Here is a 22,032-nt window from a genome sequence, read left to right as displayed (position 1 = left end):
ATACAGAATTTCTTCCCCAGATTATGTCGAGGGTCCGGGCGGCACTTCCCGTATAGTTGCGGGATGATGCTCAAGGGACGTATACTGAACCGATGAATCAGATTCCCGCCTTTGGTTAGCCGTTCGTTGTCCAGGGTGATGTCTTACCCCCTCTTTTTTACAAAACCTTGAGAGTCCCAACTCCCCCTGCATCAGATTATTTCCCTCCGCCCCTTTCTGCAACCCAGAGGGCATTGGTGGTTAGTACACATTTGATGACATACATACTGTAACGATATTTGTTGCTAACCTGGCCTAGTGGCTTTATCCGATTCTTTGACAAATCCGCATTCGTGAAGTCGTCTGGTAATCGGGGCCACCGGTCACTGTTCCTTCTATCGCCATGGAGAAATACCAGAAGATCGAAAAGATCGGAGAAGGTATGCACTATGCGACTCGAACTCTATCAACGCAAGCCTGTGGGACCCGTCTGACTTTATGTCGATAATTAGGGACTTATGGTGTCGTCTACAAAGCTCGTGAGCTTGCTCATCCCAACCGGATTGTCGCCTTAAAGAAGGTCCGATTAGAGACAGACGATGAAGGGGTCCCTAGTACAACTATTCGTGAAATATCCTTGCTCAAAGAGATGAACCACCCTAATATCGTTAGATTGTTCAACATCCACACAGAGGGTTATAAACTCTACCTTGTCTTTGAACATCTAGACTCCGATCTCAAGAAATACATGGACGCTCTTCCCGTGAACGATGGCGGACGCGGTAGATCTCTCCCGAATGGTTTAAGCATGGATATGGGGCTAGGGGAAGCCATGATCAAAAAGTTCATGTCTCAACTCATCGAAGGCATTTACTTCTGCCACAGTCGTCGGGTTCTTCATCGTGACCTTAAGCCTCAAAATCTTCTGATCAATCGTGACGGCAGTCTAAAGTTAGCCGATTTTGGATTGGCAAGAGCTTTTGGCGTTCCTTTGAGAACCTATACGCACGAGGTACCGTCGCCCTGTCCTGAAACCCATCATCAAATAGTAACTCACCGTCATACAGGTCGTCACACTGTGGTATCGTTCTCCGGAGATTCTCCTCGGCGGTCCCCAATATTCAACGTCAGTAGATATGTGGTCATGTGGCGCTATCTTTGCGGAGATGTGCACACGCAAGCCCTTGTTCCCCGGGGATTCGGAAATTGATCAGATTTTCAAGATTTTCCGGTATGGTATCCTGACCCCGTGGCATTCATGTCACGAGCTAATCTCATCACTCTTTTATAGTCTCCTTGGTACCCCGGATGAAGATTCTTGGCCAGGAGTTACTTCCTTCCCGGATTATAAGCCATCATTCCCTAAGTGGAAGCGTGACAATGATGAACATCTAATTCCTGGATTGGAAAGGCATGGATTACGTCTTTTAGATGCTCTTCTTGAATTTGATCCTGCACGAAGGATGTCTGCCAAGCAGGCCCGCTCCCACCCTTACTTTCGGCATAGGAGCTCATAAAGAGTGATTTGTGGGGAATTGGTATCCGGTCAATGATGTTGTGTAAGCGATGCTGACTAGGGGCCGCTAGAATCAAGGCATGGGCATATCCATTCGGAACATTCCTCTACTCAAGTCATTGCATTTCTCTCTTGCATATGCGGGTCTGTAATCAACAGGACACGAGAACAAATGATGATTGAGTACAATTATGTACAAATTAATATTTCAACTATTTCAACTATGCACTACAGCTCGCGGAAATCTCCTCCTTGTTTGTGTCTGTGTCGGATAACTGACGGTGATAGTGGTTAGCTCTTGATAGCCGTCACAGTTGTAAGGGGGCGACAGGTTCTACTCCTAATTAAAGTCAGAAGAAATATAGAAATGTCATCGGGAAAAAAGATGGCATCGCCTGGACAAAAGGCATGTTACATTCGCTGATGGAAGCTTCTTATAGGATCAGCTCCGCTTCTGCAGGCCACTAATCCGAGTCATGTCTCACTTCATAGCCACTGCCCCTTTCTAATGATCACTTCCCAATTATTGGCGCATGGCTATATCTTCCACCACTTAGACTCTGCTGTCGCTGCTTCCATTTTACGGGAGAGTTAGCCATGTCTGACCGTATCTCTCGGGCACAGCGAACGCAATTGAAGCTTTCTCGCCTTGATTGTGTCGAGGATGACTAGAGCACTTTCTATACTTGTTGATGTGCAGTATAGATAACCTATCAAATCTCGACTCCTGAAGAACCAGAATTGAAACCTCAGATACGGCACCCCAACCAGCAGCTCCTTATTCAATATTATCGCTCTGAATAGCTGCGCAATAGACCATGTGTCTCTCGAAAGAAGTCCGAGAATACCCAGCTTATAACCAACATCCCAACAAATAATAATAAAGCCTTGATATCAATCAAGATGGAAGATAAGAATCCGTATGTTATCGCAAATCATCAGTGCAGTAATCACCAGATCATTTCCCTGTGAGTTACCGTGATACCCGAAATTGACTAGGATAGACCCTTTCACTGGCCCTATACGGAAGGCTATTCCCGAGATGAAACGGGACAAATGTCGGGTTTGCTCCGTCGGATCGATAGGTCATTTGGCCGGGAGTATCCCGCGGGAAAGCTGAATAAGGGTCTAACATTTTCCCTCAGGCATCAATATAGACTAAACTCTAAATTAAAGTGTTTCAGGAGGGCAAACCCTACCTTGTTCTTTTCAGGTAAGTCGGGTTTCAGGTAAGGTACCATTCTCGAACACCGCCTCTCAACAACTTCCATTGAGAGACATTCGAGGCTTAAAAAAATAATATCCCGGCACTCATCCCGCGTTCGGGGGAGATAAGCCAGTTCCTTGTCTAAGATTCGAAAAAACAATCTTAATCCCGCTTAGTTAAGCATTGCTTTTGGAATTTTTCGTTCAAGCCACACGTGGAGCCCTTACCCGTGGCGTGGTGGGGACCATGGTTCTTGAATCAGGGGAGTCTTGGCTGTTATCGTGAGGGTTGCAGTGATGAGCATGCAGAACGGCTGAAGTGGAGTTGATACGGGATACGAAGGTAAGACTACATCACAAGGCTCTAGGTATCTGTTTTAATTCCTCGTATGAGCACCCTGTTAGTGACAGATCTCCCCGTGAGCCGTTCGAGGGTTCCGTCTGTGTTCTTGGTATCAGTCAGGAAACAGTTATGGAGCCGGTGGGTCTGACATGGTTGTTGGTGCCTTCTTGCGGCATCGATTGGCAGACGATCGGCACTACAATGGTGAAACATGGGACGACAACCTACAGACAGATCAATGGAACATAATGAAACGGCTGGAGCTGGGTCCGTCCGGAACAGCCTGGCGGGCCGTTCAGGATTGATATAAAAGATCGACTTGCGGTCGCCGAGTCAATAGTCTTCTCGAAAACCACCATCCTTCTTTCTATTTCCCATACACTCGTTATAAGCCCTGGTGGCTGCCAATCATTACTTCTTAGTCGATCTTTAGCATCTACTTCTGTCTTTTTCAGCTTTAGCAATTTTTCTTGCATTCCGGCGATCAAAATGCGTTTCTTCCAGACCCTCGTCGCTCTCCCCCTTATCGCAGGCGCCGTCGCCAGCCCTCTCGACGCACGCGCTACCCTCGAAAACTGCACTCCTGAGGGAAAGCAAACGATCGACAACGCACTTTCCCAAGCAGCAAAGATGGCCCAAGCCGGCGCGAACCTCATCCGCAGCAATTCTGACTACTCGGCCAACCTGTTCCAGAGCTTCTTCAAGACCAACGACGCCCAGTCCCGCAACCGCGTCGCCGGTGTCTTGGACAAGATCGCCACGGAGGCCACGAATGGAAACCAGGGAGTCGTGACCTACTACTGCACTCCGGAGGGCATCGACTGCGTTGACACCCACGCTTTCACTATGACTGCCTACGGCGAGACGGACGGAACCTACGGACGTATCCGGACCTGCCCTGCCTACTTTACCAAGTTCCCTGCGTGGTCGGACTCCTGCAGTGTTCTGGATCAGGCCACCTCTAGCTTGCACGAGATGGCCCATACCAAGGGCATCTTCGGTCCTGAGACGTATGGCTATGATGCTGTGCATGGTTTGAGCTCTTCTGCTGCTCTTGAGAATGCTGAGAGCTATGCTTTCTTCTCCAAGTGTAAGGTTTTCCAAGGTTTCCACGAATAAAATTGTTACTAATGCTATCGCAGCTGCTTTCCTCAACTGCGACGTTACCAACTAAGCAGTTTTCCTTCGAAAACAAAAGTGCATCGTGGCGTGAGTATTACCGGGGTTAAGATGGAGTCAGCAGTGGAGTCGGGGTTGTATTTGATTATCTTTGCAATTAGCTCTCATTCATTTCGTCACAAAGGCGATACCGGGTTAACTGGCATCTGACCATTGTTAGTATAGTAGTATACATTCACGAGACCCCTGTGTCTCAGTACAAAGAAATTCTAGAACCTTCTGTATAAAACCATACGTTGCGAAAGTTAAACCTCTGATGTTGTGTTTCGGCTCATTTGCTCTGTGGATACCATGCATATACTCTGTACTTTGTATATTGTAACATCTGCACTAGCAGTGTTGTAACTGCCGGAAGGAGCTGAACACTTCCGAGACCTCTCGGCATTGTATTCAAGGATCTTGGATCCCTTTGTTTCGTCGTGTGTTGGAGATTTGGCTTTGGGGGGTGGAGTGGCAGGGTGAGGTAGTATATATTGCTAATATCTGTCCCCACTGTCGGGGATCTTGGAACCTTATACGCAGCCATTGTGTACAATCAGCTGGTAGAACACAAAGACAGAGATCACATGGAAAGAATGAAATCTGGTGATGAGAAGGTACGTGGTTGCGTTTGTACTCGATCTTTGTTTAGTTGTGGCGATATATGGATATCGGAGGTCTTGAGCTCAATGAAGTGAAATATATAGTGGAGGGCTCTCCGCACTACTTTGTTGAAAGAAAATCGATACTTGCTCGATTTAGTAGTCAAAGCGCCGAACTGAGCCTTTCCATGGCAATAGTCAAATGAAATAACTACTGTACTAGATCTCATCATTAACCCATTGTATGTTTAGCTCACGGGGATGTTGTTCCTCGGTTACTACCCGCTTTGTAGAGTCATTGAGCAGAATTCCGAAATGAGTTATAGTGGGCAAAAAACATTATTCTTATGTTGCCAGAAAAAAATACTACGTTTTTCTCCTTCAACCATTGTCTTGCGAGTCAACTAGCAGCATATCAGACTGTGACAGTAGTCCGTTGCCCTCACCGGCCTATCGGACGAGGTGTTTTTGTGTTGCTACCCTTCTGGGTTTAGTGAGTTGGACCAGATTTTGGTAAATGTTGCACGTGACTCGGGTCACATGAGGAGCTCTTCAAAGAGTGCGCTATTCCTGAACAGGTACTCTTGACGCTAGGCAATTTCAGGCACAACTCAAGGCGCCCGCAAGTGCCCGCTCAGTGGCCTACTCGAAAATACCAACTCTTTGGGTGTGGTTCGCTATAAGGGCTTTCGCCTTTACATAGTGACATGAATAACCACGGAGTATATAGGTCCTTGGCTAATCGTGCGAAATCCAAGTATCGATTCAACTGCATGATTGTGATAGCTTGGTAGAGTAGCATAGCGACAAGAGCAATCTCCGAGATGGCTAATATGAAGAATTTTACAAGATACTCGGACATAAGTCTGCAGAGGTGACTTCTCAAAGTTCTTTCGTGGAGGCTGTTCAACGCGATGCCATTCTCTTGACCCCACATTGATTGAATACGTCCCCCACAGCTTCACTGGAACATGTTGGCTTGTGCCAAGTGAGAGCAATCGTACCTCATCTCATCATATATGGATATATGTCGTATACCTGCTTCCGAAGGTTGAAAGTCAAGGATGGAAAAGAAAAAGGAGGAGAGTTCTAGATTCATGCGGGGGAGTGGTTGTGGTGTTACTAACTTACTCCGTACTGATCCTACGACTGCCAGGTGATATTGATATGAATATCGAATGATGATTGGGTGGATGGGGTTTGTTCCGAAAGAGGGTTAGTTCGTGGTGGAAGGGTAGATTTTACGATTGGAAGATAATGTGGGATAGGGCTAACGCGGCCTGCCTGAACCCTCAGGCCGGAGCCGGGTGTTACATACTGACCGCCCAGCGGCTGAGTTAATGAGAACATACACATGATTCGAAGTTTCAGGTCGATGGTGGAGGGGATACATTCAAAATTAGTACTTAAGAGAATTAAATACGAGGCTAATGAGGTTAACTGCTCTACTTACCCCACGAGAGGAGGAAAAACTGCACCATCATCGTTTGGTGGTGTTGGTCATGTGATCTTCAATCACCTGACTCTGAACCCGTTAAGCGAGACTTGGCAGAAATCGGAATGCACACCAAAATTGCCCATCCTCACAACCACCCGAACAACATCGCAGCTTTCGAGGTCGACAACTAATACGCCAAAATGGGTCGCGTTCGCACAAAGACCGTCAAGCGGTCCGCCAAGGTCATCATTGAGCGTTACTACCCCAAGCTCACCCTTGACTTCGAGGTCAACAAGAAGCTTTGCGATGAGGTGGCCATCATTGCCAGCAAGCGCCTGCGCAACAAGGTAAATCTCATCTACGGCGGACCACAGAAGAATCATCAAAACTGACGAAGAATTTTTCGATTAGATTGCCGGATACACCACTCACTTGTATGATTTCCCGTGTGCCTGAAATTACGAATATGGACTGGTCTCGAAAGAAAGAAAGAAACACCCCCACGACTAACCGGACTTTTTTCAACTCAATAGGATGAAGCGTATCCAGCGCGGCCCTGTTCGTGGTATCTCCTTCAAGCTCCAGGAGGAGGAGCGTGAGCGTAAGGATCAATACGTTCCTGAGGTCTCCGCTCTCGACTTCAGCCAGCACTCCGAGACTGGCAAGCTCGACGTTGACCAGGACACCAAGGATCTCCTTAAGAGCATTGGTGTATGTGATGGATCTCTCTCCCTTCCGGATCCCGGATGATGGTGGCTAACGCAACCAACCGCAGTTCGACTCTATCCCCACCAACGTCATCCAGGTTTCCCAGCAGCAGGTCTCCGACCGTCCCCGCCGCTTCGTCCGGTAAATAGTTAGTCGTGCAGGATGACGGATAAGGGAACACCAAAAAAATGACATGAAACGGTTACATCCCTCGGGGAATGGTGGTGGTGATGATGCTACTTTCAAGGATGGGTAATGGCGTCAAAAGACTTCAGGAATAGTTACTTTGGGGAAATAGGTTCCGGGCATCTTTAGGATGAGAAATGATACGCCAGGCCTTTTCTCCCATTTCTGTCATGTTTTAGCAGTTCTGTAAATCGCTGAATTGCACCCCTGGGCAAAGAATGCTTCTTTTGTCACGATCAAGACATCTCGTCCCACCACCATTCTCTTCGTGCTCTTAGATATCCGGTCAATATGAGCCATTATCCACGAAGATGGTTATTTTCCAGTTGTATTCTCAGTAGTTCAGTTGAGAGACTGATCTGGACGTCTCCGGCTGCTTTAAATAGTGCCCGGTTACCGCTTGTTCCTAGTCAGCGACTGTGCATCCGGAGCCGTGGATACCATGTAGCCAAGACCTACCTCACTTGAAGGCGACATCATGTACGATGTGAATAATATGTGCTTCGACCGTAGTGTACCCTATGATATATCATTTTGACTACCCAATATATGCGCGATATGGTCGACCGTGGTTTGGTATATAAAGCCTACTCTAAGTAGGGTGGTTACCAAAGCATGTATCAGATATATATATCGGACCGCCCGACGAGTCTCTCCAGCATCGCTGCTGCTAAACCCCTCCATCTAAACGCTAACCTTGAATTTTTATCTGTTGCGAGTGTTTGAGTTGAAAGCTAAATCTTGCAGATTTCGGATACTCCAAGATAATCCACTGTCGTTTTCAACTATCAGCACCATCTCCTCTTGTCTTCTCGATGGCCTTCAATTCGCACTTTACCCGTTTCGAATCTCGGCACGTGCCAAGCTTTATCACGGAACATGTGACACGCCGATCATGGTTACGTAAGCCAGTCTACGATATGCTTCCTCTTGCCTTCATAATCTTCTGTTATTAATGATATTATCCTATTCATCTATGAGCGTTATACTACTAATTATTCAGCTGACCACCTAGCTGTCAGGTGCGATACTATAGGTGTTAGTCCCCTGTTCAAGCGATTGTTGCTTTAGACAGTCTGCGAGGGCGCGCGGACTTCCGGTTCAACCACAATTGGCCTCTTCAATTCGGCAGGAGTGTCTGTTGTTGGTTCTGAACGAATCTCCAAGGGAGCTGTCTCTGGGGTTGATGTGCCATGTGGTTTGCTCTCTACCCCAGTCGATGCTGGGGTACGAGTTTGTGGTCGCTCCTCTGCGCTGACAGGTGTCGCTGTCGGCTCGTCGGGTATATTGATGATTGTTTCGGCAGGGAGCTCAGAGGGCAGTGAGAGACTTGATTCCCCATGCAGTTCAGCCGGAAAATGACGAGCAGTTGGCTGAACTTCCTCTGGAGACAACTCCGCTGGTGATTGATTCTCTGGCCCTGTAGGCAACTCCGGGCCTTGGGGAACCGGGTTCAAACCTCGGGTTGTTGGCTCTCGGGTTGTCGGCTGTGAATGGGGAATCGCACCCCTTTGTTGGAATGAACTTGACTGTAGGAGCTGCAGGAGAGGCGTAGCGTCCAGCGGCGGTGGGATCTCTCCGCCGAGCAATTGACTCGCACTGACCTTAGACTTATAGAGTTTCTTGTTTGCGTGCCTCCGCTCCACCATCAAGCCACCTTCAATGCTAATACCACCGAATAACCCCTTGGTTTTAGAATAGGCGTACATCGTCGAGATGCCCTCCATAGTCGCATTACTAGTGAATTCAGCGTTTCTTCCGACCGGGCCGAACGCAATTGAAATGTTCGCGCCCAAGGTCAAGCTTCCCATTCGTAAAAAGGAGCGAAGGCCGGCATCGTCCAAGATGAAGACAAAATCAGTCAATTCGAACCCAACTTGTCCACCGAACCCAGCTCCGGTTAATGAAATCGCGGACGGGGCAGACCAGCTGCCGTCGTCTAGTCGTGCGATGACTAGGCCGGACCCAAAGCGGGCGGATCCTAGGAATCCAGCTTTGGCTACGGTGCATATCGCCAGACCCTGAAGAAAAAATCAGAATGCTTGTTTGTCTATCACCAGATATTGTTTGCCTACCTTGGCATTGACGAGTACTTTTCCCGGGAGCTCTTTCCCAGGGTTTCCGAAGTACGGTGCTGTTAAGAAGGATTCAAGAATCTGGGTTGCTTTCTTGCATTCGCCTGCTGCGATGTCAACTCTCATTAAGCCACACAATGAAGCGCAGCCAAAGAAGGTACCTACTGCGCAAGGAGGCAGGTAGCGGGTTGTGCAATCCCCTCGGCATGTTGACGATGACTCTGGCTGCTACGGAGTACTCAGGGTATGTTCAATGACCGCCTGAAAAACCCCAAGAGTGTTTGCGACAGTGGTTATCATATTAATGTGATGCATTCCTCACGAGGCAGAATCAAGGGGTAAGGCTAACGTCGCGTGGGTTCCCTGAAGGGAATACCGGCCATAGCCACCCGTATATCATCTTGGCTTCGGATTCATCTCCACAGTTCTAAACTGTTCGGGTTTAGTGCTTATGCCAAGATGCGAGCTAAATCCTTGGGGTTCGTCCTGCAATTTTCTTCATTCTGTTTTGCATCCAGCTATAATGACAAATACTTCCAGAATATACAGCAGCAGATGCTGTCTACTTCAGCGCGTAAACACTCAACATATCCGCTCCCCTCCCTGCGTCGTATGATCGAGCAGGCTTATGATACTGCAGCCTCCTAAATCGACCCGGTAGCTGATCGACCTCCTCAACCTCAGCTTCTTCCCCAATATTTTTGATTCCGTCACCTCCCCGCGCCAGCAAATCCCAATGGACTCCATTGAGTCCCCAAGGCGGACCGGGCTGAGTCGGATCCTTGTACATGGGAAACTCCAGACAAACTAGGACTCCGTCGGGAGCCACTACCTCGCTCATGCGCGCTGCCCACTGCGGACGCATTTGCGGGTGCAAAGCACAGAGGAACTGCCCTCGTCAGTCTCATCCTGACAGTTATTGCCAAGCAGGGATTTTTGAGATGCAGTTACCGTATAATCGTAGACTAAGTCGAACTTGATATCTCCATTCGCCGAGATCTGTCGCTCCCAGCCGGGTTTGAAAAAATCTCCTTCAACAAAAGAAGCATTGCCCGGTGTTACTGGCCCCGCCCATCCTAACCCGAAGTTATACTCCTGAGGTCGTTGCATCTCGGACGCTGCATACTTCTTCGCGGTGGATACACCGGTTGCTGATATCTCGAGCCCATAGGCATCGAATCCATGCAGGGCGAGCATGATTACGTCATAACCGCGTCCGCAGCCCTGAGATTGTAGATTCGTCACTAACTTGTACGGAGAATATCGAGTGGACAAAGTTCATACGGGAACGAGCGCCTTCTTCCGCTGACCATCTGGTTTTAGAGGCCTGAAGATAGCGGCATCCTTCTCTTGCTCGATCAGGTCAATCAGTGCAGGGGACGGTTTCCCCCGATCCCAGAGATCGCTCTCGTTTGAGTCCCAGAGGGAGGACCAGCCTGAACCATGTTCTTCTAATGGTCTGAAGCAGTTAGTAATAAGAAGCTATTCGGATATTGTGAGAGAAGAATGTCCACATACCGGTCGTGAAAGTGGCCGATGAGTCGGCCCTGAACTACAGGTGTCGCGGATTCTTGTGTGGGACTCATTATAACCGAAAAAGAAAAAGGCAAATTACTCCAACAGGGTATCTATTGAGTTTATACAATCTGGTCCCGAATGACCTTTTTATACATACGTTCATGCGGGGTGACATGAACCAGAGTCTATCAGTTCGTTCGAGAGGGACCGTAAATGTGGGTCGGTCGGCTTTCCGATTTTTCTTGGCAAGCTTTATTTCGGTCACTGAGTCACGGCTGCGATCGCCGACGGCGTTTCGGCGTTTGGAAGATGCATCCTATTCTTATACAGAGTGCTGGTCCCTCTTCCCATGCAACCAGCTTGGGACCACTACTACCACCGTTCTCTTCAGCTTGTACAACATATGACGGAATTCCCACCATGAGACGACCAATCTTGAAGTGAAGCAAGTGCTATTTGCGATATGCTATATTCAACACCAAACGCTCTCTTTCATTTGCCTATGCTGCCACCTGTAACACCGCACGACCGGCCACCTGACCAGCCTTCAGCTTCTCGATCCATGAATCCAAGTCTTCCAACTTCCCCTTTGACAGAATTGGCTGTTTCCGACTTAGCATGCATAACCCGAACTCACGCCATGGAGAGAAACTTACATGTACAATACCTCGCGCCGTAAAATCCAGCGCTTCCTCGACATCTCTCAAGCTTCCAGTGATATTCCCAACAATATTTAGTCGTCTCAAAGCCAAAACGAGCGGTGGTGCACCCGCTAGAATGGAAGGATCATTAGGTAGACCAACCACCACCATTGTGCCTCCAGGCCGGAGGTACATGGGCGCCCATTCGTAGACGGTCTTACTGGCAGCCGTCACGACCACGCCATGTGCGCCGTGCTTTGTGATCCGCATGACCTCATCCTTGAGGTCTGCAGGGGCTTTGAATTTCTGGAAATCAATGTATGCTTCGGCCCCGAGCTTCTCACAAAGGTCCCGCTTCTCGTCTCCGCCATCAATAGCGAGGACCCTCATGCCCATTGCGCGCGCATACTGGATAGCCAGATGACCTAGACCGCCTCCAGCGCCGGGGAGCACAAGCCATTGACCGGATTTGACGGCCGACCTCAAGCAACAGAGTCACGTCAACTTTCACATATCAAACAAAGAGCAACAGGATGGTAACACATACCTCTTACAAGCCGTGTAAGCAGTAACGCCCCCGCACATGATCGGACCGGCCTCCTCATCTGAAACTCCATCCGGTATCTTTGACGTATACCTCCCATCAACAAGGCAATATTCCTGGAACGTCCCCGGCGCTGAAAACCCACTGTTAATCTGCTTCTCACAATGCACCTCATCGACCCCATTGAGGCAAAACTCGCATTCCCCACAGGTACTCGCGATCCACTTGATGCCCGCCCGATCACCGACCTTCCACCGCTTCTGCATGCCCTCGCCGACGGCGACAACAACACCCGCCCCTTCGTGTCCCGCGATTCCTTGGCTCTGGGGGAGCATGTTCACCCCGAAATCCTTCCAATCATCATGCAGGAGAGACTTGTCTGAGCCACAGAGTCCAGTCCAGTTGATCTTTACCAGGATCTGGCCCGGACCGGGCTGCGGGACGTCAATGTTCTCGATGGTTGTTGTGGCGGACTCGCCTGTGCCCTGACGAACGGCGGCTCGTTGGCGGGTTGGGATATCTGGGATTGTCATTGTGATGGTATTGTTTGGTTCAACGTACAAGTCACAACATAAACGTTATCTGTAACGAGATATACAACACAATTCGCACTCAATATTGCTCAACAACAAAACAAGAGAAAAGAAGCCCGTCAGCAGCAATGAATGAAGTAGTAAAATGAGGGGTATCCTCACTATACCCCCAGCTATAAATACCCAACTCCGCACCACACACGTGAGAAAACTCTGCATAGCCATCGACAGGGATACTGATAACAATGTCATACTCTATCCATAGATATCGTCTTGTCTGCGGGGAACCCGGACTATAGTACAGCGCCTAATTAATCTCCAGCCAACGGTGCTCCACTTGGCTCGCATCCCATCCAATCCCGTGCATTGCTGACTTGGTAGAGTGCTGTCATGGCGTCATCGGGCGTTTGTTTCTCCGCACGGGAATCTTAGTAAGCTGTCTTATTGGAATTGGCAGGTTGGAATTGGTTGGTAGTGGGCTTGGGTATGGATTTATTTTGTGGGGGTTTGTGCTTTGGTGCAGATTAGGGTTCGGGTTGTGGATTGTGAGGTGTGGTTGGTGTTGTTTGGGGGCTAGTGTTGGATTAGAAGATTACTTGGTTTTTCTATCACCTTATGAAGAAAATGATTAGATTAGATAAACGTAGGGATGCAATGTACAGAGCGATATTCAGCAGTCCAATATGCTTTCTATATCGGGTTGCAAGACGAACAATTCCAAGCTCGGCCAGCTTCAAGCACAAATTAACAAACCAACCTCAGAGTGCACTACCATAAGCCAAACCGGTAACCAGTACTTAGTGATGCGAAGCCAACTAGTAAGAGCTATTACCAGAAGAAGCTACGTGAAGTCATGGCGAACCTAAACTCACCAACTTCCCTGATCTAGATAAGGTTATCGTACCTGCCCAAACAACGCCCAGCAAGTATAAACCTACTCGATCCAGACCCTTGGGACACCGGTTTAGATCTTGCCATCCTGATAGAACTTGGATTTACCATGCATGAACTTTCTGCCTCGTTTGCCATTCACTTATCCCAGCCGGTAGTGGGGTTTGATACCCTGGAGTATAGAGTATGAACTCGTGCAGGTTTCGAGGAGGAACTGAGGTAGGAAAACTTACTAATAGGATTGTGGATGTTGGGGATTAGTTATAAAATGCTGGACCTGTATTAGGGTGTAAAGAGTTGGTGATTTTGTTCAATTTATCAGATCCATACTACATCTGGTTGATAATGGATTGTCAGGACGTGATTCCCTCAGCTTTCGTACCCCGGCGGTTGAAGGTAGTGGTTATCGGGGCAGGGTTAGTTATTCTTTCTCAGCTTTAACTTATTTCATACTCACAGAGCAGAATATCCGGAATCCAATTCGCCCATGATATCACGACACGAATGTCAGACATCGACCTCGAAATCTACGAAAAGAACCCCAAAGTAGGCGGAACATGGTATGAGAATCGATACCCAGGGTATGCACTCCCACACCACAAACATGATACAAAAGAAAGACAATAAATAACAATATCTACCATAACCCAGATGCGCATGCGACGTACCCGCACACGGATACCAGTATAGCTGGGCGCCCAATCCATGCTGGTCGAAGACTTATGCGCCTGCTCACGAGATCCACGCCTATCTTGAATCTGTCGTTGACAAACATGATCTTCGAAAGTTTTTCCAGTTTAATCAGCGCTGTGTTTCGGCGGTATGGAGCGAGGAGAGGGCGCAGTGGACTACGACTTTTCGGGATGAGAGGTCCGACGAGGAGGCTGTTGTCAGGTCTGATGTTTTGATTTATGCTGTGGGGAGGTTGAATGACTATCAGACTCCGTCGTTTGAGGGCCGAGATAAGTTCAAAGGTCAAGTGTTTCATACGGCGAGGTGGCCGGAGGATGTGGATGTCCGGGGGAAACGGATTGCTGTGCTTGGGAATGGGGCGAGTGGGATTCAGTGTGTGGCTGGGATTCGGGATGGTATGTTGCTTCACTAGGTTTGGGGTTAGGTGCACTTACTGTGGTTATAGAAGCTGGGGAGGTTCTCAATTTCGCAGCACATCCGACGTGGCTTGGGCCGGAGCCTTTTATTGAGAATCGTGAATGTAGGTGCACTGTTCAATATCATATGAGACAGAGATACTGACTGGATGTAGATGACGAGCAGGAGAAGCTCAAGTTTCGGAGAAATCCCCAAGCCTACCATGACTTCCGAATGGATATAGAAAAGGTTATGTTACCAGCCTTTGCGTTCCTCTGGAAAGACACATCCCCGAGCAAGAGCCTTCGTTCCCGTGCGGAATCATACGTGGAATCCAAGGTTGAGGATCCAGAATTGCAACAAAAACTGACCCCAGACTATACTCCCGGATGTCGTCGATGGACCCCCGGCGAACAGTACCTAACTGCAGTACAACAGCCACACGTCCATTTAATAGAAGATCATGTAGCTACTCTAACGGAGAATGGCATACGAACCGATAAAGGGGATGAATATGAATGCGACATGGTCGTCTGCGCCACGGGGTTCAGTCTATATAACCCACGAGTTCCTGTCGTCGGACGGAACGGTAATACGCTCTCAGATTGCTGGGGTTCAGACGGTCCATGTGAGAGTTATTTGGCAGCGATGGTGGCACATTTTCCTAATTTCTTTGGTTTGTTTTCCGCATGTGGGACTTGGGAAGGTATCTCAAACTGACGATAATTTAGCGTTCCATCCACCCAACTGCCCGATAAACGGTTCCGCATTCCCCGGTATTGAACGGACAGCAGACTATATGATCCGAGTTATTCATCGTCTTCAAACTGATTGTCTCCGATCTGTGAGTGTGCGACCCGAAGCCCAACGCGACTTCAACAAATGGGTCCAATCTCAGATGTCGAGCATGGTGTGGTCTGATTCGTGCAATTCATGGTGTATGTTCTACTGTCCTACAAGCATTTCTATCTGCTAATCAATATCTTCAACCTAAGACAAGAACAAAGACGGGAAGATTATTGTTCCCTGGCCTGGAACTACCACTCACTACTATGCTGCTACGGAGATCATACGCTGGGAGGACTTTGACTTGATGTTCAAGGATCCGGCACAGAGATATATGAGCTTTGGGAATGGAGTGACGAAAGATGGCTTCAAACCGGAGTCGATCCCGTGGGTGCAACCACCAGAATATTTAAATTGATGTAGATGTCTAGGTAGCTTCAGTTCGCGTCTTCGATAGCTCTGTTGATGTACTGGTGTACAATAATTGGATAATTGATCTGATTAGTTTGATCGTTCTCGGCAGATTAATCAAGCGCAGTAAACCATCTTTGAACATACCGGTGCCCTACTTACGTCCGACATGTACAGGTAGTGGATTGGATTATAATGGTGATGCACTGATAGATTACTCATCTATGAAAACCAGATGTATCTGTTCCATTAAAAAAAAAAAAAAAAAAAAAAAAAAAAAACATATCATCAGGCCGCACAGTTTGCCCGGGCGGAGGACACCTTTTCAAAGCTTCATCTTTAAGATCGTTTAGGCTGCGCCGACATACTTCACCGCCTTGGTACTCCGTAACTCCCTCAATTTGATATTTAACAAACCAAATAGACTACGGAGTAGTCTGACGTTATGCTGTTTAACTATGATTTGTTTAAAGTTTGGATGCCAACGTAATACGTAGCCAATGATGTTCAGCCAAGACTCAAACTCCATCCCATCATGACCGACCGAAACTGTTTCATGTACATACTCCGTACATTGCTTGGTTTTTTTGGAAGATACATAGAAAGTCTTGATTGGCGAGGGTAAGTAATAACCCCACTGCCCACAGCATTTGAACATACAATTACCAGTAAAGCACTTGCCGAATGGATGAAAAAACGCGCCAAAAAAAAATCTAAGAGATTTCTTCCAACACCCCTGTACTTTTCCTTTGCTTTTTCCTCGCTCCATGTGAACTACCTAACCCGTTCAGCCAGCAGCCCGGTTCGAATGGCTCTCCCTCTATTTAAATTGGTTTCTCTCTCCCCTCCCACAAAACAATATATCCTTTCCTTAGACACATTCCCATCCTAGGATAGGGGAATAAATACCTTGTACCTATCTACTTTGCTCGTTGACTCGTTCTCACTTCTCATTGGTCGAGCTACTACTAGTATCAGTATCAACAGTGTGAGCCTGCCTATCATTTCAGATCACCCTCAAAAATGTCGGATGCCTCCGTTTCCACAAGTTCCAGTTCGTTCTATGATGTATCCTCCAATGGCCTTGGTCACAATCATACCATTCCATGCCCAATGCACAACGACCTCGGCTTCCCTGTGCATGATGTCAACATGGAGCCTTTGCCTCCCAACTCAGCGGTCATACCAGGTAGCCCTTTCTACTACCCACCATGGCAACTCGGTGTTCCATTACACGACGGCTCCATCGTTTCTCGACCCATTGTGAGCTATGACCAAGAGATGAGGCCCAATTTGCATATGCCGACAGGTTTTCAATCCGATCAGATCGCTACCGCTGGATATTCAAATGGTCATTTGCCCAGCAACACCCCACTGACTCTTCCCACCCTTCCGGTTGAACCTCAGTCTATGAGGGTACAGCAGGAGACCCGTGCGAACAATAACAGAGAGAGGTATGGTCATCTCAGCGCTGTGTCTGAAAGCTAGGATCGCATTACTAACTCGTCTATAGTCGAAGGAACCAGCAACTTGCTCAGAGATGTAGATGGGAGGGCTGTACATCCACAAGGTGTTTCAACCGCGAGGCCGACCTTCTGCGGCATGTTAGATACATCCATATTGCTCCTCAGTCTTACCAGTGCGATGTCAACGGCTGCTTAAAGTCCTTTAATAGGGGTGATAATTTGAAGGACCATAAGCTTAAGGTTCATGGTTGGGATTCTTAAGGAAATTACTTTACCTTGTGGATTACTGTCATTTGTGATTTTCTACCTTTTTCGGGATTTCTGTTTCTCTTGTTGTTTTGCGATGACATTGTGTTTGAACTTAGCGATTTCGGGGTTATCTCAAATATCCACTGGCATTTCTAAAATGATAGATCTGATTTTCAGCAGTGCCAACTATCTACCCGTGATGTTAAAGGTTGAATTTTTGCGTTCTCGACAGATGGTATTTTTAAACTACATGAAAAGAGTACATCCTCTATCCCATCGTTTGTTGTGAATCATAATCGTCTACAAGCTGTCCTCTATGATGTATCAACGTCTTACCCACTATTTCTGACAATCTCGTCACAGAAATGCTTGCGAGGAGGATCTAGTGGTAATGCCAATGGAATTTAAACCCCAATCTATAAACACTATAGAGCGATTAGAAAGTTTTATTAATGAGCGAGAGGTTTATAGGTCTTCATTTCGAAGGATTGTGTATATACTCAGGTTTCAAGGCAATGAAATAGGGCTTTTATGCATCCGTATAAGATTACTAACCCATGTATAACAATAGATACATAAGTCAGCACGAGGTTGGCCAAGCTTATGTGCAACCATGTTAAAATCTCCGGGCGGAAATTTGCAATTATCAGCATGAGGGGTACTCTTACGTTTTGTGCATCGATAGTATACTGGATTCTCTTGCTAAATATTAGAAGTAGAGTATCCAAGGCACCCTTAGCGCCATATAGTTGTGTTTCTCGACTGACAGCGACACTAAATGTAGAATACAAATTTCCGCAGAGTACGATTTCAGATATTGAGCACTAAGCTACCATTGCATCCTTCCAATCGAACGATAATATCTACAAATCCACTGGCTCTGTGGTATGACTCAGTGATAAATTCTCACCATGGTTGTAGCAACAGGAAAAGGTGGGACCCTTTCGCTTCCCTGGATCACGATAGGGTTGAGGGCTGCGGGTTGGATGAACATGGTTTTGTGGAACATTGATGAAGAGGCCGGTAAATAGGAACAGCTTCTAGATATCCGCATTAGCTCGTGTAGCCATGTAATGGATGAGATTAGAATTCTGTATATAATACTTGGTACTGACTGAGTAGAATACCGCAGCATGTTCCAGCTTCCTTAACAGGCTCTCACCTGGCCAAGTTCTTGGGAAGTACGGGTGCATTAACACATCGGCATAGATTATGGTGTCTGAAATGCTAATGTAATCAGCTCTTAGATACCCTTCTGGTTCTTCTTGACCGATTCTCTCGGGGCGTCAATTGTCAAACAAACTTAACGTCGGTTCAGATTCGAACTTCCTTCGGAGGTGAATGATGCAATCGAAATCATCAAAATTGTATATGATACCTACGATTCGCTCCTAGGCTGTAAAATATGTATTAGATTGGGAAATGGTCGAGTTTTGCGGTCCATGCAGATACCCGCTTTTGTACGCAAAGGTAGACCAGAAGCCCAACCTTGCCCAATGCCAACCCCGGTACTGACTGTTGACAAATTCCCGTGTTTGGGGTTGACCAGGGAATCCTAGACCATGCCTGACTTAACCTGAGGGCCCAAATGGCTAGAGATCGACTTGGTATGGCGCAGCATGATGTTCACGTTAAAGGGTCCTTGCTAGCTGCTCCACCCTCCTATGATGTACAGCGATACAACCAAACAACGGGAAGTACTTTAGGTGCCAATTTATCTGCCCTTCATCACTAAAGGATGCGCCGGGTTTAAAAAATAATATTGTAGTCTATAAAAAAGATTTTCTCTCATCCCATAAATGTAGATATTGACCTAGACTGCTGGTAGATGCTCTCCGTTCTAAGCCACAATGTAGTTCTCAATTCTGTAGGGAACGTGTCTGCTGCCCGCATATACTAGCCTTGAAAGAATGTCTAACTTCTTTCGGCACTGTTCTCATCTTCATGCTTTGCTTGTCCAGTGTAGTACACAAGGGCAAGAAACAGCAGGTCCGCGTGTCTTCTGCATCTATCCAAGTAGACATGCAGTGCTGTTTGAGAGGCTACCGGTGGAGCCCTGTCATTGATCATTGAAGCAAGGCCAACGTTCATGACTTTAGCGAAGTGAACCAATCAGGGCAGCAGGCGTGGAGTGTTACACTAACCCTCGAGGTGCCGTAAGCCAATCATCCGCCGTATTTCATATACACGGGTGCGTAACATGCAGGCACCGAGGCAAAAGAGTTGCAACTGTTTTCCGTATGTCACACAGGTTTGCACAGCCCTTCTTTTGATCTCTGCGAAATGGCGTGCATATTTTTCGTCGACCCAAGTTATCGTTATTATCTGGAGTTTGTAGTATATAAGCAGATAGTTTCTCATTGTTCATTGCTATAGCATAGCTCCTCATTATCATCCGTTCTACTTGCTCAGAGAGATTGTGTCCAGTTACCGATCAGCATAACTTCCTTTTTCTACTTTTTCAATTACTTCTCACAGTTTTTAATCCCATATATTCCTATTAGATTTTGGAAATGTCGGTTGGTCGAAAGCCATCGGTTTCCCTGTCCCCAAACTCTTTATCCACTCCCACTCCCAGTTTTAACCCTGGCCCCGTCGGTCTTTCATTTGTGAATAGTGATATTGACCTACTTCCGGAGGACCTCGAACATGGACTCTGGCCATATCAGGAAGGGCTCGAGTCACATACCTTGCTCCACAGCCCTTCCATGCAGTCTTATATCTCCTTGGATGATCTGTCCATGACCCCACATACTACAACTGGACGAGAAATGGACTTTGATTCCAACGTATCTGCTGACGTTGACTTGAGATCCAGTCAGTCAGCCTTGGGCTCAGAAATTTACCCTGAATTCCAAGCCCAGGACATAGCTTCTGAGAATCTCAGCTGGTACCGTCAGGGCAATATCGTCTCTCACGATTTCGGGACTTACCAGAACGATCCCCATCTGAACGGCCATCTGAATGGCCGTTTAATTCAGCTGGACCCAGCCATGCAAGAGCTCCTACGAGTTGAGAACCATATCGTCGACCGTAGAATGGGCAGAAGGTTTAACCCAAATTCTGCATGTGTACTTTAACATTCCACGCTAATGATGAAATAGCACCAAAAAGGCCCGCCGCAATCTTAGGTGCACATGGAAAGGGTGCAAGTACAAGAAGCAGTTTAACCGCTCGGCCGAGTTGGAAAGACATGTCAGGACTATTCATCTCTTTCCTTATTCCTATCAATGTACTTATGGTGGTTGTCTCAAGCGTTTTAATCGGAAGGATAACTTGAAGGAACACATGATCAGAAGACATAATGTGTCTTTCTGAGTGTTAGGCTGCTCTTGGGCTCTCTAGCCCTCTTCTGTTTTCTGTTTGATTAAGCTCTGTTTCTGGGTGTGGTGTTTACAGAAACAATTTTACGAACGCTTTTGTACATGATTAGCACAATAGATTGTAGTTTTCAGAAGTTAGTTTGCTACATGGAATGGTAGTGCTACTTTCAGAAATACGCAAAACAGTTCCCATTGTGAGTGTGTGGAAGGTTAATGCTATCCCAATGGATACAGCTGCCGACTTGCGCCAATAAACGATTTGAACCATGCGACCTATCCCCCTTTTTCCCTCCATTTTTTTCCCCCTCCCTTTCCTTCAACATAAATTTGAATGACAAGAATAAGAAGAAAATAGCAAAACAAGAATACCACTAACAGAGTCGACCGTGCTATTTTCCCACATTACACGACATGGATCTTGAACTTCTCATAAGAACCAATGTAGCTCTGGCAGTTAACAGTTCCCGCACCACTCGGTCCACCCTGACCGGTGACATTTTCCAAGCGCAGATAGGCATTCGGGAAATGCACAGAAGCAATGGCCTTGGTACCATCCTCCTGGTTCTCGAAACGGAACTTCTCCCAAGAGTGGCTGCCCCACCTGATAGCTCTCCGTCAGTATCGACAAACCCAGAATAGAACAGGGGATACGCACTGGCAGTTAACCTTTCCGGCACCCTGGGCGTAGGTGTCTCCCGATTTGATGTCGGAGCCGTCCATACGGAGGTAGACGTTCGGGAAAGCAGAGGACATGATCGAGAAGGTATTGTCATCGGGGTGGTTCACGATGATGAGGGTCTCGTACGAGGCAACGTGGTTCTGGACGTTGACGGCACCGCCACCGGAGCCGGAGTATTCGGTGACTCCACGACCGTCCATGCGGAGGTAGGATCCGGGGAACTTCTGGGACTCGATGCTGACGCGCAGCATGTTGTTGGTGGATCCGGAAGACATTGTAGATGTTGGAAGGTTTGATGATCCTTTGAAGAAATTTGAATGCTATTGGAAGTGCTTGAGTGGGCAAGGCTTGTGTTCTACTAGAAAATGGAGTCGCTGGATGCCGGGTTGAATGTCTCTATTTATGTTCAAGACAGCCGCTACTAGCCGTATATGATATCAACCTCAGTGCAGTAGGCTGACGTGAATCATACAACTCCTGTGGTCAGTGGCGCCCATCCTTCTTTCTATTGCTGACGGCAGCCATGCAATTGTAAGGGGGGCTACTATTTTCTTCGAATCTGAGACGCACGTCGCTCTTACTCCGCTACCACACCTTTTAATGGTACCGGACGTCCGAGATCGATCGCCAAAGAATGTATATCATATGAATTTAGGACTCTTCCCCACTTATAGAGAGAGTCTCGATTCTC

General features: G+C 47.4%; 9 protein-coding genes across 9 annotated transcripts; 6 read left to right on the top strand and 3 right to left on the bottom strand.

Moving 5' to 3' along the window:
- Window positions 1-382: 382 nt before the first annotated feature.
- Window positions 383-1,496, top strand: F9C07_9649 (protein kinase; the record flags this gene model as incomplete). The annotated part of the gene is made up of 4 exons (XM_041290518.1): window positions 383-419; window positions 492-991; window positions 1,047-1,210; window positions 1,271-1,496. The coding sequence occupies 4 exons, from the start codon at window positions 383-385 to the stop codon at window positions 1,494-1,496; spliced, it is 927 nt and encodes a 308-aa protein (XP_041142093.1).
- Window positions 1,497-3,193: 1,697 nt separating this feature from the next.
- Window positions 3,194-4,163, top strand: F9C07_9648 (putative metallo proteinase; the record flags this gene model as incomplete). Its single annotated transcript, XM_041290517.2, has 2 exons — window positions 3,194-3,311; window positions 3,478-4,163. 2 exons carry the CDS (start codon window positions 3,194-3,196, stop codon window positions 4,161-4,163), a joined length of 804 nt encoding a protein of 267 aa, XP_041142092.2.
- A 2,210-nt stretch (window positions 4,164-6,373) lies between these two features.
- Window positions 6,374-7,465, top strand: F9C07_2276864 (40S ribosomal protein eS17). Its single transcript, XM_041290516.2, has 4 exons — window positions 6,374-6,589; window positions 6,654-6,676; window positions 6,776-6,953; window positions 7,018-7,465. The coding sequence occupies exons 1-4, from the start codon at window positions 6,443-6,445 to the stop codon at window positions 7,093-7,095; spliced, it is 426 nt and encodes a 141-aa protein (XP_041142091.1). The 5' UTR covers window positions 6,374-6,442; the 3' UTR covers window positions 7,096-7,465.
- Window positions 7,466-8,203: 738 nt separating this feature from the next.
- On the bottom strand, window positions 8,204-10,797 carry F9C07_2054151 (uncharacterized protein; the record flags this gene model as incomplete). The annotated part of the gene is made up of 8 exons (XM_071508563.1): window positions 8,204-9,157; window positions 9,212-9,330; window positions 9,377-9,449; window positions 9,561-9,628; window positions 9,794-10,100; window positions 10,163-10,272; window positions 10,522-10,670; window positions 10,730-10,797. 8 exons carry the CDS (start codon window positions 10,795-10,797, stop codon window positions 8,204-8,206), a joined length of 1,848 nt encoding a protein of 615 aa, XP_071363531.1.
- A 348-nt stretch (window positions 10,798-11,145) lies between these two features.
- Window positions 11,146-12,565, bottom strand: F9C07_9644 (putative alcohol dehydrogenase). Its single transcript, XM_041290530.2, has 3 exons — window positions 11,918-12,565; window positions 11,386-11,851; window positions 11,146-11,331 (listed from the first exon to the last, which is right to left on the bottom strand). Exons 1-3 carry the CDS (start codon window positions 12,445-12,447, stop codon window positions 11,230-11,232), a joined length of 1,098 nt encoding a protein of 365 aa, XP_041142088.1. The 5' UTR covers window positions 12,448-12,565; the 3' UTR covers window positions 11,146-11,229.
- Window positions 12,566-12,602: 37 nt separating this feature from the next.
- On the top strand, window positions 12,603-15,631 carry F9C07_2237775 (monooxygenase; the record flags this gene model as incomplete). Its single annotated transcript, XM_071510010.1, has 7 exons — window positions 12,603-13,754; window positions 13,803-13,919; window positions 13,990-14,426; window positions 14,477-14,551; window positions 14,603-15,103; window positions 15,159-15,365; window positions 15,423-15,631. Exons 1-7 carry the CDS (start codon window positions 13,684-13,686, stop codon window positions 15,629-15,631), a joined length of 1,617 nt encoding a protein of 538 aa, XP_071363530.1. The 5' UTR covers window positions 12,603-13,683.
- Window positions 15,632-16,122: 491 nt separating this feature from the next.
- Window positions 16,123-17,844, top strand: F9C07_2276859 (uncharacterized protein). The gene is made up of 2 exons (XM_041290514.2): window positions 16,123-17,078; window positions 17,138-17,844. The coding sequence occupies exons 1-2, from the start codon at window positions 16,648-16,650 to the stop codon at window positions 17,349-17,351; spliced, it is 645 nt and encodes a 214-aa protein (XP_041142086.1). The 5' UTR covers window positions 16,123-16,647; the 3' UTR covers window positions 17,352-17,844.
- A 1,802-nt stretch (window positions 17,845-19,646) lies between these two features.
- On the top strand, window positions 19,647-20,728 carry F9C07_2276858 (uncharacterized protein). Its single transcript, XM_041285121.2, has 2 exons — window positions 19,647-20,388; window positions 20,444-20,728. Exons 1-2 carry the CDS (start codon window positions 19,853-19,855, stop codon window positions 20,655-20,657), a joined length of 750 nt encoding a protein of 249 aa, XP_041142085.2. The 5' UTR covers window positions 19,647-19,852; the 3' UTR covers window positions 20,658-20,728.
- A 110-nt stretch (window positions 20,729-20,838) lies between these two features.
- On the bottom strand, window positions 20,839-21,748 carry F9C07_2276857 (uncharacterized protein). Its single transcript, XM_041290521.2, has 2 exons — window positions 21,318-21,748; window positions 20,839-21,263 (listed from the first exon to the last, which is right to left on the bottom strand). The coding sequence occupies exons 1-2, from the start codon at window positions 21,614-21,616 to the stop codon at window positions 21,065-21,067; spliced, it is 498 nt and encodes a 165-aa protein (XP_041142084.1). The 5' UTR covers window positions 21,617-21,748; the 3' UTR covers window positions 20,839-21,064.
- Between the last annotated feature and the right edge of the window lie 284 nt (window positions 21,749-22,032).

This window comes from Aspergillus flavus, chromosome 2 (genome assembly GCF_009017415.1).
Source record: "Aspergillus flavus chromosome 2, complete sequence".
In the NCBI taxonomy this organism is placed as follows: domain Eukaryota; kingdom Fungi; phylum Ascomycota; class Eurotiomycetes; order Eurotiales; family Aspergillaceae; genus Aspergillus; species Aspergillus flavus.
This window is presented reverse-complemented; position numbering and strand designations above follow the sequence as displayed.